Source organism: Uloborus diversus, chromosome 3 (genome assembly GCF_026930045.1).
Source record: "Uloborus diversus isolate 005 chromosome 3, Udiv.v.3.1, whole genome shotgun sequence".
NCBI classification, from domain to species: domain Eukaryota; kingdom Metazoa; phylum Arthropoda; class Arachnida; order Araneae; family Uloboridae; genus Uloborus; species Uloborus diversus.
This window is the reverse complement of record NC_072733.1, coordinates 61,788,783-61,816,284: the sequence shown is the minus strand read 5'-3', so window position 1 is coordinate 61,816,284 and position 27,502 is coordinate 61,788,783. Positions and strand designations below refer to the sequence as shown.

Genomic DNA, 27,502 nt, shown 5'->3' with positions numbered 1-27,502 from the left:
TGAGTACAACATCTGCCTAAATGTGCGTAAAACGCGGCGTAAGTGCACATTAAAGTTGAAAATTGATCTTTTACATGTACTCTTTGGTTTTTTTTATAGCATTGTGATTTTATAACAGTTAAAGTTCCTAAATTATATGTAAGTAGCGAATAAAGCCGTAGCTATAAATTTATTTCCAAAAGGATACTTAGTTTGTTTTCGTTCAATTTGAAATCTCACGGCTTTTATTTATAATTTATTTGAAATGTAATTGAATGTCATTGTCGTCGATTAAATTATGTTGCATCCATTTACAGCACAATCATTAATTAAATGTAAATTTTAAGCTTAGAAGAAAGAGTAGTGGATATTTCATTCTAGGAATCAAGTTTTGCTTTTAGCAGATGCTTACAATAAATAGCAAGGAGGTTTGCTTAGAAATCTTTGCGTTGATAAGAAGGATGCACTGAACCTTGAAACCCCAACTTGATGAAAGGGCATAGTTTGCATGTGTGAATACAGAAGGTGGGCCCCTGCGCTCCGGGGTGCCGCTCTCAGGAGAGGGGAAAGGAAACGCAGGATTCTACGCCTTGGACCGTTTGACAACGAAAATTTAGTGTCAGAAAAATACGTGTAAAACGCTAGCGACGTGATCTTGCTACGGCGTGATAAGACGTGCAAAACCGCCGGTAAGTTAAACTCACAGCAGGAAAGAATTATTCTTGTAACTAAAATTAGTTTGAATCTCATTTAACCATTTAATCTATCCCCTCATCCCATCCTTTCAGTCAGAATACTGGACAAGAGTAAAACTCATGAAAATCACCACTTTTCATCAATATTTTTTTCCCCAAAAAATTTTACAATAGGGTTGAAATTTTCACCCCAAGTCAAAATCATTAAACTACTGGAAGGAGTTACGCATGAAAGATATTTTTTTAAGAACATTCCGACAAAGCATTACATTGCTAGATTATTTTGATGAATTCATTATTCCAACTTAATCATGCATATTGTATGAATTTTTTTTTCCAGTTTCATATGAAAAACGAGCATAAATAAACATAATGAAAATTAATACTAATGTACTGACAAACAAATCCAAAACTACATTACAATCAAATCATACACCAAGTCAAATCCAAATACATAATAGGATATTTACGATTAATGAGCTATTTCTCATCCCAAGAGAAAATGGATATGAAACGCATACAAAATTTTCCTTTCACTCTTTAAATATATCTCTCGAATTCAATAATCAAAGTGTAGTTTGTGTTTTAAAAATAACTTACCAATCCAGAATGGCTTCCCCCGAGCTAATTGCAGCAACCAAGTATTGTGCTCAAGAGATTCAATTACTACTAACTGACTAGAAGGAAATGATTCACACGTATCTTTTGCAGCATTCCAAGTAACAGGCTGCCTTTGCCACTTATGGCATTTTCCAATAAATTCTATCCATCCTAAAATAAAGAACTAATATGATTAACAGAAATGATAAAGCAAGTTCAAGTAAAACTTTGAAGCATCATAACATTTACAACATGAATTTGAAAAACTATGAATGGTTCCATTCAACTGAGACTACCTGCAGGTTGAGAATAATGCAAACATAACTTTTACTATCAACTAAATCAAGTATAACTATTTTCAGTTATTTGCACTCAAGCTAAATTGAAAACCAGTTACCTTTAAATGATTTGGTGATGTTAAGAAAACACCCATGCTATTTTCATACATTCTGAGATATGAAGCACATGTTCACACTTGCTGTGTATTAATATGAACTGTGAACCATTGAAGATTTTATAAAATATTATTAACATTTTTCTAAATCTTCAACAGTTCATGTTAACACATGACATGTCTGAATTACATGAATTAACATACAATAATTTTGTAGAAAAATCAGGTGCAGAAATACACTTTAGATCTTAAAAAGTAAGACATGCTCAAACTTTCATAAATAGATGTGAAAAAATAAATAAATAAAAAATAAAGAATTAAAATAAATAAACTTCATCAAATATTTGATCATTTCAAAAATGGAAAAATCATAACTGCATTTGGAAATTTTTGAAAAAAAAAAAAAAAAAAATCTTAGAAAATGTAATTTTATTCCCTATGTTTAAAATTGAGATACATCAAATGTAGACTAAATTGCTTTTTGAATATAAAAGTTATTTATGAATTTTGACATTTAAAAAAATCTGAAAAATCTACTCTTTAAATTTTTATACATGTTTTTCTTCACATGTGTTTGTATAAAACATAAAAGTAGCCTTAAAATGTTTTTTCTATACGGTATTACTTTTGCATATGTTTTGGATACATATAATTCTTTTAATATATTTTCAAAAAATAGTTTTCTTAAAATATATCTAATGTCATTATATTGACTGTAAATGAATATCCTACCATAGTTATTCTGTGGGGAAAAATAGCTAATGAGAATAATTAATTTTTAATGATTTTGAAAATCAATTTTGCTTCCATATTAAATTTAGAAATACTAATATATAGCTGTTAATCTGGAGAGTTGAACATTGCTATGATTTGCTTTGAAAATTTGTAAAATTTATCAGAAGTACTAAGATGTATTCTGTAGAGAATTGAAACATTCTCAAATATTTTCATTTACTTATTGAAGCCAGCAGGGGAAAAAAGGACAGTTTTATAGCTTTTTCCAATCATAAGTGAAAACTTAGAGTTATACTTTTAACGGGTACTTGACTTTACTTTTTAACAGAAGATTTTAAGCAGTTTAAAATTGCAGATTATTCCTCTATCAACAATATTGACTTAAAGCTTAAAAACATGAAAAATTATCTTCTTTCCTGGACTAAATTATGAAGGGGAATTCCTTTATGTAAGATTCGAATGAGACTTGGCAATACTGTTTTGATTTAACATAATTCACAACAATGAAATAAATTATATAAACTGTTAACTTAATAACAGCATTGCATTCTTAGTGGAAATATACCAATGTATGAACAAATATCACTAATAAACATAAATTTAACCCCATGAGCAGTGCATAGCAAACGTTGATTATGCAAATATAAATACAAATGTTATGACCAGCAACAGGCTCTTGGCCCAGCTAGACTGGTCCTAGTCAATTTATTAGTCCCCAATGGAAATCAATGGCCCTGTCAAAGCTATCCACCCCCTTGCTCATTACCACCTCTTCCAATAAGCTGTTCCAAGTGCCCACAATTCTACGAAAGTAGTAGTTTTTCCTTATTTCCAGGTTAGCCTGAGATGTGAATAGCTTAAAACAATGACCCCTCGTCCTGCTTTCGACGCAAAAATTTTATCCACTAACATCATTCATATTGATAAATTTAAACAACTGAATCAAGTCCCCTCTGATCCTCCTTTGCTCCAGTATATACATATTAAGCCTATTAAGTCTAGTATCATAATCTAAATCTGAAAGTCCCTTTACTAGTCTAGTTACCCTTCTTTGAACCCTTTCCAATATACAAATATCTTTCCTCAGATAAGGCGACCAAAACTGCACAGCATACTCCAAATGGGGTCTTACTAAACTCCTATGTAAAGGCAGAAGAACCTTCTTAGATTTGTTTGAAATAGATTTATTGATAAACCCAAGCATTCTGTTTGGCTTTGTTACAGTTGGCTCTCTGTTTAACGAGAACTTTTCATGGTCTCAGATGGTCCACTCATGGGTGCAAGTTTGGTGATGTGTTCAAGACGGAAAATATTTTCAGTCCCCCCCCCCATGCTTGCATGCAAGCTTAAGGAAAAATTTATGTGTATTAGTGTTGTAGATTTTAACAATGCCAGTTTTGGAATCTGTGTCTGATTTAAATTTAAAGCCTTTAAATTGTAATATTTAAGTGTTTTGACATCATAATTCCAAAAAATCTAAAATCCAGCAATAAGTGGAGGGGGAGGGTCTGGGTGACTCTCCCCAGAAATTTTTCAAATTGAAGTCCAAAAAACGCTATGGTAGGCCGTTTTGGGAAAGGAGGGGTTCAGGAACTCTTACATCAATTACTTCAAACTGATAGTCCCAAAATGACAATATTGGGCAGCTTTCGAAAATATAAGAGAAAGGGGGGGGGGGGGGGCTCTGGGATCTCCCAGAAATTGATCTTTTAAAAATTAAATTGTACTCCATCTTTCATAATGTTTATATGCTTTTTGAATGCACTATGGAAGGGATGGAGTTCAGGAACACTCCTTCGGCAATATTTCGAAATTGAAGTTCCAAAAATGCAATTTTAGACGATGTTGGATAATGTTAGGGGTAAAAGCCTTCGCAGCTTCGTACCATTCGTTTTTGCCGATGGTAAACATTTTTATTGTAGCAATAAAATCGCTTAGGACATAAGGTTTTCACTTTTGCAACATAAATCAGTTCTGATCGGAATGTCTACATAAGGTAGCGCCAACAAATCAGAAATGAAGGAAAGGTGGGGGAAGGGTATGGCCGACTAATGATAATGAATTGGCACCATTCCCCCACACAGTGTTCATTTGAAAAAGAATTCTTTTATAAGATAGCAGGTGGTGAAATTAACAATAAAAAATCGCTTCAGTGAAGTAGATATATTTTTTAAACAAGGTATCCTTTCTAATATTCCTAAAGTAGCGTTTTAAATTTTCAGCATCAAAACATTTTCCGAAGAGAACTCCTGAAACCCTTCCTCTGAGTTCACCACAAACGTCCTAAATTTCAATTTTTAAGGCTTCAGTTTCTAAATTGTTTTGTAGGAATAGTGCCCCTCTTACCTATAAACATTACTTATGACAACCTAAAAGTTTTAATACTTTAATTTTGGAAACTTTTTGAAAGAACCTTCCTACACCCTTCCCCCTTAAGTCATCCAAAGATAGCCCAAAACAAAGCTCTTAAAATTTCAGAAACGAAAATATTAAAAATTTTAAAACTTATTGAGAGAAAGCCTTCGAATTCCCTCTTCTTAAGTCTTTTAAAGATTACCTAAAACTGAGTTCTGAATACTTCAGCTTTGAATATTTTTTGGGAAAGGGGAACTCCGAACCCCAAGACAGTCTAAAGTTGCTCTTTTAACACTCCAGTGTCAGAATTTCGCCTAAAGAGAACCCCTTCCTTCCCTCTTGACATTGCCAAAGACAGCCTAAAAGCTTTAAGACTTCAATTACAAACACTTTTCGGGGGAGGGTCCCAAATGCCATTTCACTCAAGTCCATTTAATTATAGCCTCAAATAGTTTTTAAAACATCAGCTACAAAACATTTTCATGTTAAAACACCAAAACCATCTCTCATAAATTCATCAAAGATTGCCTAAATTAGTGTTTTTAAGACTCCAAATTTTTTTTTTTTTTAAACCTCCCCCTCCCCCCCCCTTTTACATCATTAAAGACAACCTAAAAAATTTTAAGAGTTTGCAGAGGAGAAATATCGAACCACTCCTAGCTTCAAAAATGGCTTTCAATTCAGTTTTTTGATATTTTATAGTGTAACCCTTCAGTAACACTTTATCCTCCCCCCCCTCTTAGATTGTCCAAGATATTGTTTTAAGACCTCAGTATCGTGGGTTAATTTGCGAAGTGATTACCCTCTTTGCAAGAGCAGCGTTTTTTCCAAATTCGTGCTGCCGTCATTTTCCTCCTTTTCTTTCTCTCTCCCCCCCTCCCATATTTACATTCTAGTGAGTGTTAGATTCAATGACATTGGAATTTAGTGATTCCTAAAGTCTTTCTCAAAAATGCAGGAACGGTTGCCCATCCGTGTTCCCAACCAGCTTGATATTTCCCCTCGATTATGTCTAAAATTCCCATTTTCATTGAAATATTCAAAATCCCTGATAGTTTCCGTTTTACCTGGTATGTGGACGCCCTTTGATGTGGCGAAAACATTTCATCTTGACAGCAACAATCACTCTCATTCGGTGATTCAGATTCAGCTCTTTAAGACATTTTAAGAGTGTACATAATTTTCATTTATGCATGTAAAGTTTGCAAAAAAAAAAACCCCGCAAATGAAAAAAAACGAAAGAATGATCGAAAATAGCAAGAGAAAAGGCTAAATTTTCAATTAGAGCCGATTATTTCGATAAAAAACAGGGAGAATAGCGAGTAACTCATCGGTCTACAATGCAGTGAGTTGGAAATAACAGAGCTATACCTAAAAAAAAGTCAAACGGCGCGAGTTGAAAAGACACTCCTCCAAAAGCATGTTGCAAACAAAACAAGCCCATGGCGGAAAACCGAGAGAATATCGATGTAAATTCGTAGTTATGGAACGGTCCAGTAATCTTACTAATATTATATATGCGAAAGTTTGTCTGTATGGATGTATGGATGTTTGTTACTCTTTCACGCAAAAACTACTGAATGGATTTTGATGAAACTTTACAATAATATAGCTTATGCATCAGAATAACACATAGGGTAGTTTTCGTCCCGTTATGGGGGGCAAAACCCCCTTAGGGGGGCAATAAAACACAATTTTTGTATAAATTCTCTAATATTGGGATGAAAAAATACTTGCACATATTTACATTATATGTCCATCGAAAGCTCTGATTTTTCTGCTGAAGATGGCACCTGTTCGAAATTTCTAAGTAGAATAAAAAACGAGTTATGAGCTTTTTAGATCCATGTTCGAAGGCTTTCCTCAACTCAATACAGTATTTGGTGTATCATCTCAACTCCCTGTCGATAGCAACAATTGTTGTATTGTTGACTTTCTTTGCTTTTCGTGATTGTTCAAGGCTTTTCTCAAGTCAAATCTTGAAGTAAGATTTTTGCACAAGATTGGCAAATAATACATGATTTGGCTGATGATTTTCCATTTAAACGGAACTTTAATGTAATTAAAGGTTTTTATTATTATTTATGCTGATTGAACACTTACTCATTATCCAATCAACCAGCAGATCGCCAAAATTTTTGCAGAAAGATTTCCATAGCTGATGCATTTGGCAGTTTTTTCAACGTTGCTGTTTTTGAAGCCGAAGACTACGTCATAATGTTTCTCAGCTTTCACCATGTAAACAAAATATCGCCAATCAAAGAATTTTCAAAAAATTTTTTTACTGTGTTAAATAATTCAGCAACTAAATTAGGCAAATCCATAAACAGCACAAAAACTTCCCTTAATTTTCCTTTTTGCACAATTTAAAACAATCACCAAATTTTATTACTTATTTTGGTAACATTTCGGATGAAACTGTTTAGCTCCATTTTATGGTGACCAAAAATATCTCAGCATCTGGCGACGATATCTCTGTAACGAAAATTAATATCATATCGTTTTACAAAGTAAGGAAAGAATGGGGGAGCATCATCGAAGGTACCCCCAAAACGACTTTCGCAAATTCGGTAAAATCGCACCAAGAGCCCACAATGATTGAAATTTCCCGAAATAACTAAAGCAAGTATAAGGGGATTACGAGAGCAGCTACTTTTTTTTAATCACTTCATGCTTCATTAGCCATACAGAGAAGGTTTTAGACTCCATATTAAAAAAACAATATCCAAAGATTAATCTTTTTAAACATGAGAAGATTAATTTCATGTTTTGGAAATTTGTATATGCTTAAATATAGTGCTTTCGTTTCTAAATCAATACTATTTTGTTCTTTATACTTATTGCTATTTTAGTTTTATGGATAAGGAAGAAACTCGATTTTTAATCATGTCAAAAAGATGTTTTAAATTCTTTCACTTAAAACAGAAAACAAAAGCAAGTAACGATATTTTCTCATAATTATTAATGACCCAGGCAACGCCGGATATTTTTGCTAGTTAAAGCATATTTTTCAAACACTTAATTTTTTTTTAAAGTAAAAACTGAAAGAATATGATAGAACATTTTTGCTTACAGAAACTTAATGCAGAACTTTAATTCCTTTAACTATTTTTCAGATCACCAGATGTCGTCTTAAGCGTCTTTAATAAACGCACTCATATCATATTAATTGTAACACTAGCGAATCGAACTGCGCAGTACTCTCCAGTCAGCCATTATCTATACAACATGTTTCGTTCTACGCACTACCAAAGGTAGGCGATTATGTATTATATATTTTAGTTCATAATGTTTTTTCATATGCAAATATATTCATCACATTGTATATAATCATTGCTTTCATTAAATATATGGATCGAACTTGTGCCTGGTTATTAAAAATAACATTTGATTATGAGACTGAAGTGATTGAAGATTTTGATGTTTAGTATTTAACTTCAATTAAGTAAATCTAAAGTCGTAAATGTTTCAAAATGAAACTTAACCTTTTGAAAAATAAGTATAACTTTTCAAATGGCTGACTTAAAAGAAAAAAAAGGCGCAAGTGTAAAAACTGAAAAAAGAAACTAGTTCTTTAAAGAAGAATTTTTTTTTTCTCTATAAGTATTGTTATTCTGTATTTTAAATTGTGTTCACATATATCTTTCAATTTATCACAATGGCTCAAAAAGATGCTGTGTATATTGACAAACTTAATGATGGCAATTATTCAATTTGGAAGTTTAAAATGGAACAACTTTTAATTAAAGAAGGCTTATATGATGTCGTGTTCGAAGCAAAACCGGAAAAAGTAGATGAAAAATGGAATAAAGGTGATAGAAATGCTAGGGCTTTAATTTGCCTAAATATTAGCGATTCGCAAATAATTCATGTCCTGCATTCCAAATCAGCACAAGAAACTTGGGAACACTTGAAATCCGTACATGAGAGAGTAAATTTAACAAATAAGTTATTTCTTCTTAGAAAATTATATTCTATTAAATACTATGAAAACTCAAAAATTCAAGATCATATTACCGAAGTCTTAGAATTAACGGAAAAATTAAGAAGCATTGGCGAAGAAGTGAAAGAAAATAACTTAATAGCGATTCTGTTATGTTCATTGCCAAATTCATACAGTAACTTAATAACTGCGATAGAAAGTAAATCGGAAGATGAATTAACTTTAGAATATGTAAAAGGGAAATTAATAGACGAATATACGCGTAGAGAAGAAATGAAACAAGTTCATAACAAAGTAGATTCTATGGCTTTGAAAGGAACCAGTAAAAGATTCACGAAAAAGTATTGCGATATTTGTAAAAGAAATAACCATTTTCGAGATCAATGCTATTATTTAAATCGACAAGCAGGCGGTGCCTCTCGTGATTCGAAGCCGAAACAAAACTACAAAAATAAAAATTTCACTAACGAATGCAGATTCCGCAGCGCTCAAGGTCAGTACAAGCCAAATAATTCCAACGCGGAAGTAAAATATAAAGAAAGAAGCAAGTGTGCTTGGGAATCTGAAGCCATAAATAACGGGAATGAAACCGATGCACTAAATAACGGGGATACTTACTGTAGTGAGTTAGATGAATCTGTTTTAATAACAAATGAATATTCTAATTTAGTAGAAGATACTGAATTTCTGATTGATTCAGGTGCCACTTCACATATGGCACGTAATTTAAATCTTTTCTGTCAGCTAGATAAAAGTAAGAAGCAAAGTGTGACTATTGCGAATGGGGAGAAACTAAAATCTCAAGGTATTGGTGATATACGTTTCAAAGTGAAATCTTTTGACAACACAATAAACAGAATCAAGTTGGAAAATGTTTTATATGTACCAGACTTGGATAGCAATTTATTATCTGTAAAAGCGTGTACTGAAAAAGGTTGTGTTGTTAAATTCGAAAGTGATAAATGCACAGTTACGAAAAATAATAAGATTATACTGAAAGGAGAACCAACTAATGGTTCATTCAAACTGGATATAATTAAAAGCGATGAAAGGTCGTTTACCGTATCTGAAAAAGATGTTACTTGCTCGGATTCAAACTGTATTTTAAAATGGCATCAAAGATTAGGCCACAGAAGTTTTGAAGCGATCAAGAAAATAATGAAGGATGACTTAGCAAGAGGAATACAAATTAAAAACTGTTCGCATAACTTAGATTGTTCAATATGCATAAAAGCTAACTTAACGGAGAAACCATATCCTAAGAATGCTAATTATAGATCACAACAGATTTTAAATTTAATCCACACTGATTTAGCAGGCCCATTTGAAGTTGAAAGTTTAGGCGGAAAAAGATATTTTTTAACTTTTATTGATGATTATTCGCGGTATACTTATGTGTATTTTCTTTCTTCAAAAGATGAAGTTTTTGATAAATTCAAAGACTACGTATCATCAACAACTAATAAATTCAGAATGAAGATTAAAGCAATAAGATCCGACAATGGAAGAGAATACTGTAACAAAGAAATGGAAAATTACTTCAAAGAGCTAGGAATTTCTCATCAAACCACAGTTCCTTACTCACCGTCTTCTAATGGAACGGCTGAACGCAAAAACAGATCTCTACTTGAAATGACTATTGCTATGCTTATAAACTCAAAGTTACCAAAAGGTTTTTGGGCAGAAGCAGTTTCAACAGCAAATTATCTTCAAAATCGATTGCCTACAAAAGCAGCTCCGAAGACCCCTTACGAACTTTGGAACGGACAAAAGCCAAATTTGGGTCATTTGAAAGTATTTGGATGCAAAGCATACATGTACGTTCACAAACAGAAACAGAGGAAACTTGATGAAAAAGCAATAGAAGGAACCTTTGTAGGATATGATATGAGAAGTAGAGGATACAGAATCTATACAGGTGGAAGAAAAATAGTAGTAAGCAGAACAGTAAAATTTTCTGAAGAGATACATGAATCGAAGGAAGGAGCAGAAGATTATTATATCGATCAATCGGATTTAATTCACTTTAATCTGCCTCAGCAACATGATGACTGCAGTGAAGAAGTGTTAGAAAAAGAACATGAGCAAACAAATGAAGGAGTGGTAGAAGTAGAGGAAGAAGAAAATCTTCAAAGAAGATCAAGCAGAAAAACAAAAGGTATTCCACCAGAAAGGTTGATATACAAGGCTGAAACAAATCTTCCAATGTCACATGAAAATAGAGATCCACAATCTTTTGTTGAAGTACTGAGATTACCAAAATTAGAGCAAGAAAAATGGTTCACAGCTATGAAAGAAGAAATACAGTCCTTAAAAGAAAATGATACCTATGAACTGACCGAACTACCTGAAGGAAAACGTGCAGTTGGAAACAAGTGGATTTTCAAAACTAAATATGACGAAAACGGTCAAGAAGTGAAATGCAGAGCAAGAATTGTTGTAAAAGGTTTTACACAAAAGTACAAAATTGATTTTGATCAAACATATTCGCCAGTCGTCAGACATACAACAATTCGCACTTTTCTTAGTTGGGCAGCAATTAACAAGGCAAAAGTGTATCAAGTAGATGTTAAAACAGCTTTCCTGAATGGTAAACTAGACGAAGAAATTTATATGCTACAACCAGAAGGGTTTGAAGATCCAAATCATAAAAACAAAGTTTGCAAGCTAAGAAAATCAATTTATGGTTTAAAGCAAGCTGCAAGATGTTGGAATATTGAAATGGAAAAGACATTGACGAATCTCGGATTCTCACAAAGCAAAGCTGACCCCTGTTTATTTACAAAAGGAACTAATGAAGATAGAATAAATCTAATCGTTTATGTTGACGATATCTTGATAACAGCTAAAGAAGAAAAGTTAATCAAGAATATAATAGGTGATTTGCAGAAAAGTTATAAAATAACAACACTGGGAGAAACCAAATATTTTCTAGGCATGGAAGTTAACAGGGAAAAGGATGGAAGTTTTATGCTCTCACAGAAAAATAAAATCGATCAACTTGTGAAACAGTTTGGATTGGATGATGCTAAACCAACCAGCACACCAATGGAAACGAATTATTACAGTTTGCAAAAAGAAGAAAATCTTCTAACTTCGAATGATCAATACAGGCAAGCTATTGGAAGCCTTATGTTTATTTCGACTATTACACGTCCAGATATAACTTCAGCAGTTCACATACTAAGCAGAAGATGCAATAATCCTACCCAAAAGGACTGGAACGCAATAAAGAAAGTCATCAGATATTTAAACTGTATAAAAGAAGTTTGTTTACAATTAACAGCAAAATCAGCACCAACTTTGACTGTGTACACGGATGCAGATTTTGCGCAAGACCAGCATGACAGGAAATCAACATCAGGATACCTGATATTTCTCGGAAACTCACTAATTTCATGGGCATCGAGGAAACAAACTACAGTTTCATTATCGTCAGCTGAAGCTGAATATATAGCTCTGTCTGAAGCAATGCAAGAACTTTTATGGTTGCTAAAACTCACAAACGACTTGGAACTTTCTCAGTCATTGCCAGTAAAAGTGTTTGAAGATAACCAATCCACAATAAAGCTGGTGCAGTCTGAGAAATTCAGTTCACGAACCAAACACATTGATACAAAGTATCATCACATCAAACACTTGTTCAACAGAAACATTATAGACTTGGACTATCTTCCAACTAATGAGATGCTTGCAGATATAATGACTAAACCTCTTCCTAAAGTAAAATACCAGTATTGTAGGGGTAAAATGAACCTGGTTTAAGTTTCTATAACAAAACCAGGGGATATGATAGAACATTTTTGCTTACAGAAACTTAATGCAGAACTTTAATTCCTTTAACTATTTTTCAGATCACCAGATGTCGCCTTAAGCGTCTTTAATAAACGCACTCATATCATATTAATTGTAACACTAGCGAATCGAACTGCGCAGTACTCTCCAGTCAGCCATTATCTATACAACATGTTTCGTTCTACGCACTACCAAAGGTAGGCGATTATGTATTATATATTTTAGTTCATAATGTTTTTTCATATGCAAATATATTCATCACATTGTATATAATCATTGCTTTCATTAAATATATGGATCGAACTTGCGCCTGGTTATTAAAAATAACAAATTTGTATATGCTTAAATATAGTGCTTTCGTTTCTAAATCAATACTATTTTGTTCTTTATACTTATTGCTATTTTAGTTTTATGGATAAGGAAGAAACTCGATTTTTAATCACGTCAAAAAGATGTTTTAAATTCTTTCACTTAAAACAGAAAACAAAAGCAAGTAACGATATTTTCTCATAATTATTAATGACCCAGGCAACGCCGGATATTTTTGCTAGTTAAAGCATATTGTTACAAATCTTGTAAATAGTAATTATTGTAGGAACGTAACCTGTAAATAGTTTCCCGTAATGAATATACAACCCCTTAACATATGGCTAAAGTATACAACCCCTATTCTTTTTATTTTCATTGATAAAGTTTGATAACGGTCTACGCATTTCTCGAAGCTGAAAGAATGTTGTAGAAAATTCTTGGATGTTTATAAAAGCCGTTAGCGATGGATAAACGGGGAGTTTCGATTCAGATTTCGAACTGAGTGTGTGTATTAGCTCTGTTTATAGCGAGGCATTTCGCTGTGTTGTTTTCGTATTTGGAAGTAAATACGTGTGTAAACGTTGAGTTTACGGTGTTGTGTGATAATTGCTGATGAATAATTTAGCAGTTGTTAACGGTTTCTCCTGTACATAGTGTAAATAAATTTCCTGTGTTTTTATCAAGAACTGTGTTTTCATTTCAAGAAAGTGGAAGTCGCACCGAATCCGTTACAATTGGCGCCCAACGTGGGGCTACTTCAGGACTTTCTTGCAGTAAGTGTGACTTTGGACATTTTTTTCATAAAGACTTTTTAAATTTGGACTTTATTTTTATGGTGATTACTCGCGCAATGGATGAACAATTAAAACAACTTCTTGATGCAATCAACTCTGTTAAAAATGATATGGCGGCTAATCAAGAACAATTAAAAAATGATATGGCGGCTAATCAAGAACAATTAAAAAATGATATGGCGGCTAGTCAAGAACAATTAAAAAGTGATCTGACTGCAAGTATGTTGGCAAATCAAGACCAGTTAAAAAGCGATTTAACGGTGCTGAAAAAGGACTTAGCGTCTAACCAAGAGGAAATTAAAAACGACCTTATTTCGGTAAAGACTGTGATGGAAAATAAATTTAATGACATAGAGCATCGAGTTGATGCAATTGAAGAAAAATTTGATACCGTTGAAAGCCGATTCAATGCTGTAGAAAATAAATTGGAAGATGAAGATAGAAGATTTCATCTACTTAAAGAAGAGATCTTTAAGGACGTGGAAAGGAGATTGGCTACCGCGGAAAGCAGCTCTGTACAGTTTGGCGCTCCCACATCGGTTGCTCGACCGTCCATTAAACTTGCCACATTTGATGGGAAAACTTCGTGGCTGGTTTACAAAACTCAGTTCATGATAGTGGCGGAAGCGAACGGATGGGACTCTGCTACCAAGGCCTGCCATCTTGCAGCATCCCTGAGAGGTGACGCAGCGGACATTCTTCAGACCCTTCCGGACAGCCAGCGCCTGGATTTCGCCGCCCTCACATCTGCGTTGGAGCTTCGCTTCGGTGAGAAATGCCAGAAAGAGTTCAGCCGACTCCAGTTGAAGTCCCGTTTCCAGAAAACCGGGGAAACCCTGCAAGAGCTAGCGGCGGACGTCGAGAGACTGTCTCATCTTGCTTTTTGCGACTGTCCTGCGGATGTTCGGGACAACCTGGCACTCAACTACTTCATCGACGGAGTTCGGAATCCTGAGATCCAGAAGGCCCTCCGGATGGCGAATGTAAACGACTTGAAATCCGCTTTGATGTATGCGATGAGATACGAGGCCGCCCAAGAAGCAACCCGTGTGGATCGCCATCTAATCCGGACTCAGGAAGCTGATGAGTCTGATTCCAGGTCGTCCCACCTCGCTGAACTTGAGAGACAACTCGGTGACTTGACAAGACATTTGAGCAGCATAACAGCCCAAAAGAAACAAGAGCAGAAGTGCTGGAAATGCGGTAGTGAAGGACACCTGCGAAGGAGTTGTCCGGCTCGCCAAATTACGCGAGGGAAGGAAATCAACACCACTAAAGCTCTGCAGATTTCCTCTTCTAGTAGTGGCAGTGATGGACTTTTCATTTACGCACATGTAAATGGGAACCCCTGCAGACTGATTGTTGACACTGGAGCCAATGTGACAATCATTAGGACAGATGTGGCTCGTGAATTTGGATTGAAACTGCTGTGGACATCGCCACGCGTAAGTCTCCAGACTGTGACAGGTGACAAAATTGAGATTGACGGTAAAGTGGACTTGGAAATAGTGTTTGGGAATGCCACCTACCATCATACGGCATTCGTCGCTAATATCACGGACCCCTTCATTCTCGGATTGGACTTTTTGAAGAAATATGACTTCACTCTCGACTTCAAGACTAATGAGCTGCACTCGATAAGAGAAGACATAGCCGTTTTCCCTGCAGAAAGTGATGTCAAATCCGCTCATCAAATAATAGCCCAAACAGATTTGTCAATTCCCTCAAGGTCAGAATCATTAATACCCGGCTCCATTGAAGAAAGCAATAGTTTTCGATTTGGACTCATTGAATCCCCCAACTTAAGCAATAGCCTAAAAGGAGTGCTGGTAGCATCTACGCTTGTGGACCTTTCTAAGGATGTAATTCCTGTAAGAGTCGCCAACGTGAGTGAAAGGCCAAGGAATATTCGGAAAGGTGAAGTGTTAGCAACTTGTACTCCAGTAAACTGCATCATTAGAAGAATCAATTCCCCCGAGACTGTGTCTTCTGAGTCCTTGACATCGAAGTTAATTGGGAGTGCACCCTTATCGAAAGATCAAAGAACTGCTGCGGAACAATTGGTGGATGACTTTAAGAATCTGTTTTCATCTACATCGGAGGATGTTGGCCGTACGAATTTAACGCAGCATAGGATCTACACTGGAGAACACCCACCTATTAAACAGCATCCAAGACGACTACCGTTCGCCAAGAAGGAAGAGGTTGAGACCCTCCTGAAAGAGATGAAGGAGAATGATGTAATCGAACCCTCATCCAGTCCCTGGGCCTCTCCCATCGTCTTGGTCCGAAAGAAAGATGGCTCCACCAGATTTTGTGTCGATTACCGACGACTGAATGAAATCACCAAGAAAGACAGTTACCCTCTTCCACGGATAGACGATACCTTGGACACTCTTTCCGGACACAAGTGGTTTTCGACCCTGGACTTGAAGAGCGGCTACTGGCAGGTTGAAATACACCCTGACGACCGAGAGAAGACAGCGTTTACAACTGGACAAGGCTTGTGGCAGTTTAAAGTGATGCCCTTCGGCCTCTGCAATGCACCAGCTACGTTCGAGCGTCTTATGGAGACAGTGTTAAGAGGACTTTCCTACGAATCCTGTCTGGTCTATTTAGACGATATCATCATCGTGGGACGCAGTTTCGAAGAACATCTGGAAAATCTTAGGAAGGTGCTGCAAAAGCTTAAGGAAGCCAATCTGAAGTTAAGCCCGTCCAAATGTAATTTGTTCCGCCGGGAAGTGAACTACCTTGGTCATATCATCTCTTCTGAGGGTGTACAAACCGATCCGGAAAAGGTATCCGCGGTCAAGAGTTGGAGTCGTCCCGAAAACATCCATCAGCTGCGAAGTTTCCTGGGGCTCTGCACGTACTACAGGAAGTTTGTGAAGGGTTTTTCCAACATTGCACGACCTTTGCATAAGCTTACGGAGAGCAAGCAAAAGTTTGAATGGTCCAAAGAATGCGAAGATGCATTTCTACGACTGAAGGAGGCTTTAACATCAACGCCTATCCTCGCCTATCCTCAGCCTGAAAAATCCTTCATCCTGGACACTGATGCGAGCAACGAGGGAATTGGAGCTGTTTTATCCCAAGAAATTGACGGAAATGAACATGTCATCGCTTACTGGAGCAAATGCTTATCAAAGTCGGAGCGAAATTACTGCGTCACCAGAAAGGAGTTACTGGCCATAGTGAAAGCTGTAGAACACTTCCATCATTACCTCTACGGCCGAAAATTTCTGCTTCGGACAGATCATGCCTCGTTAACTTGGCTTTTGAACTTCAAGAATCCAGAAGGCCAGATAGCCAGATGGATACAGCGGCTCCAGGAATATGACATGGAGATCAAGCATCGAAAAGGGTTATCTCACGGGAATGCTGACGCTTTATCAAGGAGACCCTGTCCTGAGAACTGCCACTATTGTTCCCGAATCGAGAAACAGTATGGAACGACTAGCCCTACCGCCTATCAGGTGACAGTGACTCCAACATTATCAGAACCTGATCCATGGAGTGATGACCAAGTTCGAAAAGATCAACTTGAAGACCCCGACATAAAACCAATTTTAGAGTTCATGGAAAGTGACAGTCGACGCCCTAGCTGGCAGGACGTTTCCACCTTCAGTCCTGCAACAAAAAGATACTGGGCTTTATGGAACTCGCTCCATTTACGGAACGGCGTGCTACACCGAAAATGGGAATCTGACGACGGCAAAACATCTAGGTGGCAGTTACTACTTCCCCGATCAAGGATTTCAGATGTTCTGAAAGAAATACATAGTAGTGCGACTGGAGGACATTTTGGTGTCTTGAAAACCCTCAATAAAGTTCGGGAACGCTTCTTCTGGAGCAAGGCAAAGGATGACGTGGAGAAGTGGTGCCATTCTTGTGACGCCTGTGCTGCTCGTAAAGGACCGAAGAAAAGAAGCAGAGGGAAGCTACATCTGTACAACGTTGGAGCTCCTTTCGAACGAATTGGGATCGACATCCTGGGTCCTCTACCAAGAACTGCTGATGGGAACAAATACATTCTCGTTTCCATCGACTACTTCACCAAATGGCCGGAAGCATATCCCATTCCAGATCAAGAGGCTACTACCGTAGCAGAGACTCTAGTCCAACATTGGATCTCGAGATACGGAACACCTTTGCAGATTCATTCCGATCAAGGGAGGAATTTCATCTCTGCTGTGTTTAAGGGCCTATGTCAAATTTTCGGAATTGAGAAAACTAGGACAACACCACTACACCCACAATCGGACGGCATGGTGGAGAGATTTAACCGCACAATCCTGAATAATCTCTCGCTTATGGTATCCAGAAATCAACAGGATTGGGACAAGAAGCTACCTTTGTTCCTGCTGGCCTACCGCAGTGCTGTCCACGAGACAACTGGATTTACCCCATCTCAGATGCTCTTCGGACGAGAGCTTCGGCTACCTTGTGATCTCGTCTTCGGTCGTCCTCCGGATGCGCCTGCATCGCCTGAGGAGTACATCCAGGATCTCCAGGACCGATTGGAAGACGTTCATAACTTCGCACGAGAGCGAATCAACATCGCGGCGGAGAAGATGAAGACCAGATACGACACAAGGTCTACTGGACATGAATTCAACGAAGGCGACAAGGTTTGGTTATGGAATCCCATCCGACGGAAAGGTCTGTCACCCAAATTGCAGTCGCATTGGGATGGACCCTACAAAGTCCTTAACCGACTAAATGACGTCGTAGTGAGGATCCAAAAATCACCTAATGCAAAACCTAGGGTTGTACATTATGATCGGTTAGCCCCATACTATGGCCATAGTTCATGAGTATTACGTAAACAACCATGGTTGATAACATAAAAGTTGTAGATAATTTTTTTGCTTTTAATGTTTAGTAATATTTCTTGTTATTATTGTGTTTTCTGTATCTGTTAGTTATTAATTAATGTGTATATTTGTAAACTTGTGATAGAAGTTTGGCACCCTTTCTGGGGATTGTACTGCCCGGGACGTGCAGTCCTTAGGAAGGGGGCAATGTTACAAATCTTGTAAATAGTAATTATTGTAGGAACGTAACCTGTAAATAGTTTCCCGTAATGAATATACAACCCCTTAACATATGGCTAAAGTATACAACCCCTATTCTTTTTATTTTCATTGATAAAGTTTGATAACGGTCTACGCATTTCTCGAAGCTGAAAGAATGTTGTAGAAAATTCTTGGATGTTTATAAAAGCCGTTAGCGATGGATAAACGGGGAGTTTCGATTCAGATTTCGAACTGAGTGTGTGTATTAGCTCTGTTTATAGCGAGGCATTTCGCTGTGTTGTTTTCGTATTTGGAAGTAAATACGTGTGTAAACGTTGAGTTTACGGTGTTGTGTGATAATTGCTGATGAATAATTTAGCAGTTGTTAACGGTTTCTCCTGTACATAGTGTAAATAAATTTCCTGTGTTTTTATCAAGAACTGTGTTTTCATTTCAAGAAAGTGGAAGTCGCACCGAATCCGTTACAATATTTTTCAAACACTTAATTTTTTTTAAAAGTAAAAACTGAAAGAAAGGCACCAAATTTCTTTCCGTCCCGACCTCCGTCTCGGAAATTTGTCCAAGACGGAAATCCGTCCTGAGATGGAACGTCTTGCACCCATGGGTCCACTGTCGTGTCAAAAGCATTCTATTTAAGGATGTTTTCTATTTAAGGACGATTTTTTTGTGATCCCTTGAAAGTCGTTAAACAAAGAGCCAACTGTACTTGCAATGCTGCACTGTTGACTAAACATGAAGTCCTGATTCATTAAGATACCCAGATCAATAACATTTTCTGCCTGATTTATGACTGAACCCTGTAAATGATATCTCATACGCTTATTTCCATGACCTAAGTGTAGCACTTGACATTTCCCTACATTAACTGCCATACCCCATTTATCTGCCCACTTAGTAATATGATTTAAATCCTCTTGCAGCTGTTTTACTTGTTCTTCATTTTCGACAATCCCCATAACTTTTACATCATCAGCAAAACAGTTCATGCTTCCAGAAATATTCTCATTGATGTCATTCATAAAAAATAATAAACAAGAGAGGCCCTAAAACTGAATCCTGAGGAACCTCGCTTAAAACATCACTCAATTTAGAGTGATTTCCCCTCGCAACTACTCTTTGTTTCCTTCCAGTCAGCCAATTTCTAACCCAAAGTAAAGTTTTTCCTCTTATTCCTATATCAGCTAATTTGCTGAGAAGAGCAACATGCTGTAACTTATCAAAAGCTTTTGAAAATCAATATAAACAACATCCACACTTTTTGCTATCTATAGCCAAGGTAACCTTGTTGTGGAAATGTAATGAATGCAACAAAAACTCCATTGGCATAAACAATCTTTAGAATGTAGCTAGGAATGTCATGGATGCAATCGGTATATGACCTTCGTTGATGCTGGTTAATTGCCTTCTCTAAATACACTGGTGTATATGTTAGAATTGAAATAATCTATACATATAATAAAATAAGCTGTTTGTTTGTTTGTTTGTGTGTGTGCGTGTGTGGCGCACTTCCCGGGAAAATGGCAAGGCCTAGAAAGATGAAATTTGGCATACAGGTGCAATTTTTGCCAAAGATGTGCATCTCAGACTTTGATTTTTGATATTTTAATTACAAAAAAAGTTATTTAATGTTTTATGTGTTTTTTTTTTGCACTTTTTAGTACTTTTTACCTCACAGACCCTGAATCAATTGCGCCGGACAAACATTTTTTATACTATAGTGTAGGAAATTTAATTTTAAATATGATAAACAAAAAAAATCGAAGATAGAGCAATTTTTGTATTTTTTATGAGTTTTTGAAAAAACCTTTACTTTGCATTTTTTCCTGGGTTTAGTTTTTTCGAAACTCATCCTGCAAAATGTAGCGAAGCCTCTTTTCAAAAATTTAAATATGTGATAGTGAGAACATTTCACCCTCTTCAGAAAAAAAAATGTTTAACAATACGCAAGTTTTTTTAAATTTTTTTTTTACAACTTATTAAATGCAGAACCCCTTGCCCGTTTTGGCATGCCCATAGATCGGTCGAAAAAACTTTCTTTCCTTCTGCTGTGAGGTCACAATCTGGATTTTGATTCCGTATTGAAGAATCAAATCTTAATCGCTACAATTTTTTTAATTGTTTTTTTACTATTGCTTACTTCTATATTTTAACGGTAGCACTTGCTTTTTCTTTCCTTTTTTTATTTTAGTAATTTCTTTCTTTTTTCGATCCCCCTTCTCCCCCGCCGGATGTTTTGCTGTATCTATTTTACCTTACATATTTGCGCACATTTAATTCGATAAAAGCAGTGAGGTTTTTTTTTGGAAATGCTACTTTTTGCACACTACGGGGAACAAAAGATAGAGCTTTTTTTTAATTTTGTGCTATTTAATTAAATACATAAAACACAGTTTTTTGAGTGATCTTTATTTTTTTGTTAGGGAATAGGCGGTTAGGTAAAATAAATAGAGACAGATCGCATAGATAGATAGAAGCAACCAAAGGCGGCAATCTTAGCGGGAAATGGTGCATGGCATAAAACACAACTGGAGATAGATATAGCAACTAGGGCTCGACCGATGGCATTTTTTGGCCGATGGGCCGATGCCGATTGTTGGCCGATTGTTCAAAGATGGCCGATGGCCGATTGTTTTCCTCCAAATGGCCGATAGCCGATGCCTTTGGCCGATGGCAAAAAAAAAAAAAAAAAAAAAAAAACAGAAATAAATTGATAAGATTGTCAGGGATTTAAAGGATCATTGATTCATTTCACTTTCCTTCTTTTCTACGAATAAGGAATTGTAATCACAAAAAAAAAAATCAGATTTCGACCTAAATTTCTATTTTACGATCACCCAATTTATACTTCAAAAGTTTTTCGGCACATCTGTACATACATATGTCCCTAAAAACATATAGATAACCGAAATATAAATTTTGAACGCCTCCTCAGTTAATTATCGAATATTCTCTTGTGATGCCTTCATGCGCGTAAACTTGCGTCACTCAAAAACGTTATGAAATAGTAAGTTGAAAACTCATACGTACGTAGTATGATCTAAAAGTTCGAGGACAAGTTGTATAAAACCTTACCCTGAATAGTTCACATTACCGAAGCACATCTATCTACAAAATAGTCACCTTGAACGACTATGCACTTCTGCCAACGTTCATATAGCTTTTAGAAGCACTCCTGGAAGACATTTTTCGCAACCTCCTGTAAGGCCTGTTGCGCTGCTGCTTTAACTTTATCGTGGGGAAGAAGGCAACTTTCATGTCGAGGATGCACGGTTTTATTGGTCAATACTCTGATATGACAAACAAATAACATAACGTTTCGTCGGACTTTGCTCCGTGTGACTTTTACCTGTTCCCAGCAAAAAGACATTTGCATGGACGCCGCTTTCTTCCGTCAGGAGAAGATAAAGCTGCATCATAGAAGGTAGCGAAAAATGGCTTCCAGGAGTGTTTCCAAAAGTTATATGAACACTGGCAGAAGTACATAGTCCCTCAAGGTGACCTTTTGAAGGTGGATGTGCTTCGGTAATGTGAATTATTCTGGGTAAGTTTTTATACAGCTTGTCCCCGAACATTTGGATTGTACTACATACAATCTGTATAGGGTGTAGTTATGCTTCTCCTTTTTTGACTGCTGTATGATGAAAGAGAAAGAACAACACCAAAAAAAAAAAAAAAATTATATATATATATATATATATATATATATATATATATATAATAATAAATAAAGAAATAAAGAAAGAAAAAAAAAGGGAAGAAAAACAAAGAGACTGATTTAATAACGAATTGATTTGTTTTTGTTTTTTTTTATTGAACATATAACTAAGATTTCAGTAACGTTGTAATAATGTATGGATTTAGGTATATTAAACATAGTTAAAAAACATTAAATTATGTTGTTTAATCATTCAAAAAAAAAAGAATAAAACTATGAAACCGTCAACAAATTACGCAATTAAAGTGGAAAGATGGACATAGACATTTTTTAGTCATCAAATTAAACAAAAAAGTAACAGATAAATTACAATATTAAATCAAAATAGGAATATTTTTATACTTATTTAAATTTTATGAATAGAAAAGTTGGCATTTTTCATAAAAGCTATAACAGTGACAAAAATTTTGCTGAAAAAAGAAATAGCCATGCAAAGAGCGAGGTTCTTAAAACGCAGCTACAATAAACAAACTCAATATTTACACCAAGTCAATAATTGAATACATATACTATTAGATCTGATGTTTGCACACATAATATTGAACAATTTGATTGTTTAATCTTTTATGAAGCTTTACAAACAAATTCAAATTAAAATTTTCAATTTAACAATAATCTTATGAAATTTAAAAAATTGCATAATAGAAAATCCTTGAAACTTTTCTATAAGAAATGAAAATAACTTATGATGCAAAAAAGATGGCGCATTACGAAATATAGGTGAAACAAGTATGAGAAATATCAAAATGACATTTCTTGACCAAAATAAATAATCGCTAAATATTTAAGAAATGCTTGAAACGACGAGGTAGGGTTAGGGGGGTCACCCTCTGATTTTGGAGTAAATCACACTTCGGCCAAAACCTTGGCCTCATTTTTTTAGTACAGAACCGCTACCACCAACGCCTGGGAAGAGTTTCTGAATCTACTTCAGCACTTCTGAAAAAAAAAATCAAAAGTCCCTTTGATTTCTGAATTATATCACCATTCAAAACGTCTTTAATCAGTTTCTTACATTAATGCCCTAAATTCTTTCTAAACCATAGATAAAGTTTGAAAAAAAAATCTCCAATTTTATGAATGGTGTTAGTTTTAAACAACTCAGAAGTACAACTAGAGTTTAATTTCAGAAATTGAGGGAGGGGCACGCAAGTGTTCTCGAAAATTCAGAAAATAGTCGTAAAAATAGAATTTAAAATAATCATAAACATTGAGGAAAAAAACCCTTTCAAAACTTGCACCCGAGTTTGTTTTGACGTGCAGTGGCGGATTTAAAATATAGCAAATGTTGCAATTGCGCAAGAGATCCCATAACCATAGGTTCACCGTAGGAGTTATAAAAATGCCTATGATAAATATTTTACATTTTCTGTGATAGAGAAATAGGGCCCCAAAATGTATTTCAACGGGCACCAAACTTGTAACTCCACCGAAGAGAAACAGAAAAGACTGCATTACTGTGATTCATATTACAAATATCAAAAAATTAAAAATTACCGTCGGTTCAACGGGAATCTAATAAAGTGACAAAAAAACGGTTTCGCCATCTCATATTTGTTTCCATGGTCTCCAATTCGGCAATATATCACCAAATGATCGTAAGTCTGAGACGCTATATTGTTTTTTCATTGAAATAAGTAATTAATAGCCACAAAAAATGAGTAAACAGGCTTTTCAGAACACCAGATCGAAAACAAAAAGGGGAAGTGCACAACTGGAACGTACGCAGACCCCACATATGAAATTTTAACCTTCTACAGATTATCCTTTTTGAGTTATGACTTATGAGAGATACATATGTACATCCTGCTGCAATAAACAACGCAATAATAAACTTGTTTGGTACCTGATTAATTTTATATAAAAACAATAACTCCCTTTACTTTGTATTAAAAAAGTAAAACAGCAAAGGTCCTATTATTTTTCAAAAACATCGGCCAATTCCATCGGCTTTTCGATGTTTTTAAAGGCCCATGGGCCGATCTTTCCCGCAAGTTAGCATCGCCCGCCGATGCCTAAATTGTTGAACCATCGGCGCCGATGCATCGGTCGAGTCCTAATAGCAACGTCAACTGGAGATAGATAATTTTTTTGTAAAAGTAAGTTTGATATAGATAGATATAGATTGATAAAAACGCGGCACAATTCATTGAAATAGCCGCCGAAGGCGGCAATCTCGGCGTAAGAATGTGAATGGCAAGTAAGTCAAACAGCCACCATAGGCAGCTGTTAGTATGAAAAGGCGAATGGTGGAAAAAGGCAAACCAACTGGTCACCACAAGTGGCTAGTAGTAATAATAAAAGAATTAAATTCAAAGATTTCCCAACAATGCTCCGGCATTTCTCGGCGATAAAAAAAAATGATCCCACTTTTTTTTGCACCATGCTCATGATATGATGATACATTCAAGTTGTTTCATTAAATAAAAAAATGATTTTTAATTCATTAATAGTTCTTTTCTGTATTCATTCTATTACTGGATGGTTTCAAGAAAACTATAAATCCGTGAAAGATACTTAAGTACAGTGGTTTGACATCTGTGTCAATTTTTTCAGTCAATTGAACTTGCCTTCTATTCCACAGCGCACATAGAAAAGTCACAAAGCATAAATTTTGATTATAAAGAGATTAGTGAAGAAAAGGACGACGCAAATCTCATCCATTCACATATACTCTCACCAGTAAAATAAAGTAATGATAAATCTGGACGCTATGAGATTGATCACCAATAATTTTACTATAATAAGAAAACATTTAATCTAAATTCAGATAATTTATTCAGATGTTGAGATAAGCAAATTAAAAAAGGTTTTCTATACACCATATTGAAATATTGTTCTTATGAATGACTGATTCATCAAGAAAAAGAAGATCATGATTCACTTCTTTTCAACACAAAATTGTAACCAATTCTAAATTGAATCCAGGGTGGTTAAAATGTTGGTCTGATGGGTCTTGGATGATAACAAATACTTTTTTGAGTTGGGAACGTAGTAGGATATCTTGATGAAGTGCACAGATTTTTCTGAAATGTAGTCAATATTTTGTGAACATTTTGCGGGGGAAAAAATTACAGGCAGAAACATAATGATTTCCCTACAATAAAAGGGCTTTGAGTGTGACTTAAATTTTGAATATTTTTACAGCTAAGAATGAGTACATCAGTAAATGTGAGTGTTTAATTACCTTTTGGGCAATTTTCAGGCAAAAATGTAGTCGATTCTTGTTCTTCTGATGTGGAAGCTTCTGTATTATTATCTAGCTTGTCTTCAATTCTTTCATTGTCATCTATGTGAGGAATACCAAAAGAAGAATGAATATTGGATGCATTACTTTTGGTGGAATGCCATGGCAACCATTTTTTCCCATCACACTGGAATAAACTTTGAGTAGATTGCTTGAAGTGCAGAAGACCATAGATATCTTGATTGCATTCCTGTGACAAAAATATACATTTTTTGCAATAAAGATATTTTGTTGAATCTTAAAATAAGAACAAAGAACAAAAATGTTTTTATATGCATTTAACTAGATAGAGATAACTTCAGTTGAGAAAAATTCTATGATGCACAAAATCAATAAATTATATGTAATACTCCAAATGATAATTATAAAATTCAGGAACTTCAAAATAATTTAGTGCACAATAATGTATCAATACCATTGGAAATGCAGAATCATTTACTCCTTCTTCATCTCCATCAAATATATTGCCCTAAAGATTCAAAAAAAAAAAAAAAAGAAGACAGTTAATATGTGCTAATTCAGAGCCACTTATCAACTTTAACAGGTAAAAGCTCAGCAAGTCTACCATAAAAAATTCCAAGTTTTCATCACAACAATTTTACAAGAAATTCAGTTTAAAAATTACTTTGAGGAACTTACACACAACATAAGAAATTATTCAGACTTATTTAAAAAAATAAATAAAACCTTTAACAATTGCTCTAAAAGGCTGCTTATTCCCTTACTTATTTCAAATATTCCAACTTAACAAACCCACACACAGTGAAAGTTTTTGCAAACCTAAAAGTAATGATATTTGACTTCCTTTATAGTCAGCAATAATGTTTCAGAGATTTCAAAATATTTTTGATTATTAAGGCCACTTTTGGAGCCCTTTATAAACCAGTCTCAAATAATTATATTTCACTTTGTAAAAAAAAAAAAAAAAAAAAAATCAGATTTTGAGGAAAAAGTAAGCATTCTTAGAATTTGATAGGGTTAGTTTTTTTTTTATCCTTTTTAAATAACACTGATAAACATGAAATTTTTTAGTTGTAAATTTTGACAAGTTCAAGCAACCTCACTGGCAAGAATTACAAATATATTCATAGAAATGTGAAATTGATTCTCATTTCAGAGATATCCTTGCTTAAAAGTTTCATGAGATGCTATTTTTTTCCTTTAAAGTGCAAACAAATGATACTAAATTTTCGTGATTAAAAAAAAGCTGCCATTTTTATGAGTTTTGTCTGACAACCAAAGTGAATTTGATTGTTCATTTGAAATAAATGTTTGATTTGCAAAATATTTAATAAGCTAAAAAACGGATACTTTTAAAATGTGTAACTGAGGCACATCTGTGAGCACAATTCACAGAAGAAATATGAATTTGTTAATTAAAACTGCCAATAAATATTATTTTAGATGTCAAATTGGAGAACAAAGTAAACCATGAGAGCCACATTTTTGCCATTCATAAGGCTTTGGGTATGGATCATGTGAAAGAGGATTTCAACGCCATTCCAATGACCTAGAAAGACCCTAGAGATAATTCAGAAAGTTGCAATTTTTATATAACTCCAACTGCAAAACGAATAAGTTTTAAGAAGCCCAAGCATGTTCAGTATCTCATACTCAGTTCTGCATTAAGGCTAGTACCTCACAGTGATGTGTAACCAATACCATAGCTATCCATTAACTGTTCTTAAACTCTCAGGATTCGATAATGGTCACCCTCATATTAAACAAATATAGTCAAGTATATTATGTCTCCCTTCAAAAAATAATGGGTTGAATAGGGACCAATGCTTCTGGAGTGCAATGTGAAGTGTAATAAGAAACATGTTTTCATACATTTGGGACATATATAAGTACTCTATAAGTTTTTATGAAAAATATGGTTAAATATGCTTTTGCAAC

General features: G+C 35.2%; 1 protein-coding gene across 1 annotated transcript in view; it reads right to left on the bottom strand.

Moving 5' to 3' along the window:
* LOC129218767 (FRAS1-related extracellular matrix protein 1-like) overlaps positions 1–27,502 on the bottom strand; it is a 75,012-nt gene that overhangs the window by 4,664 nt on the left and 42,846 nt on the right. Inside the window, exons 14-15 of the mRNA XM_054853091.1 lie at positions 25,544–25,793; positions 1,275–1,445 (exon numbers count right to left, since the gene is read on the bottom strand). Of these exons, the coding sequence (XP_054709066.1) occupies positions 1,275–1,445; positions 25,544–25,793 (421 nt within the window). The remainder of the gene's footprint in view (positions 1–1,274; positions 1,446–25,543; positions 25,794–27,502) is intronic.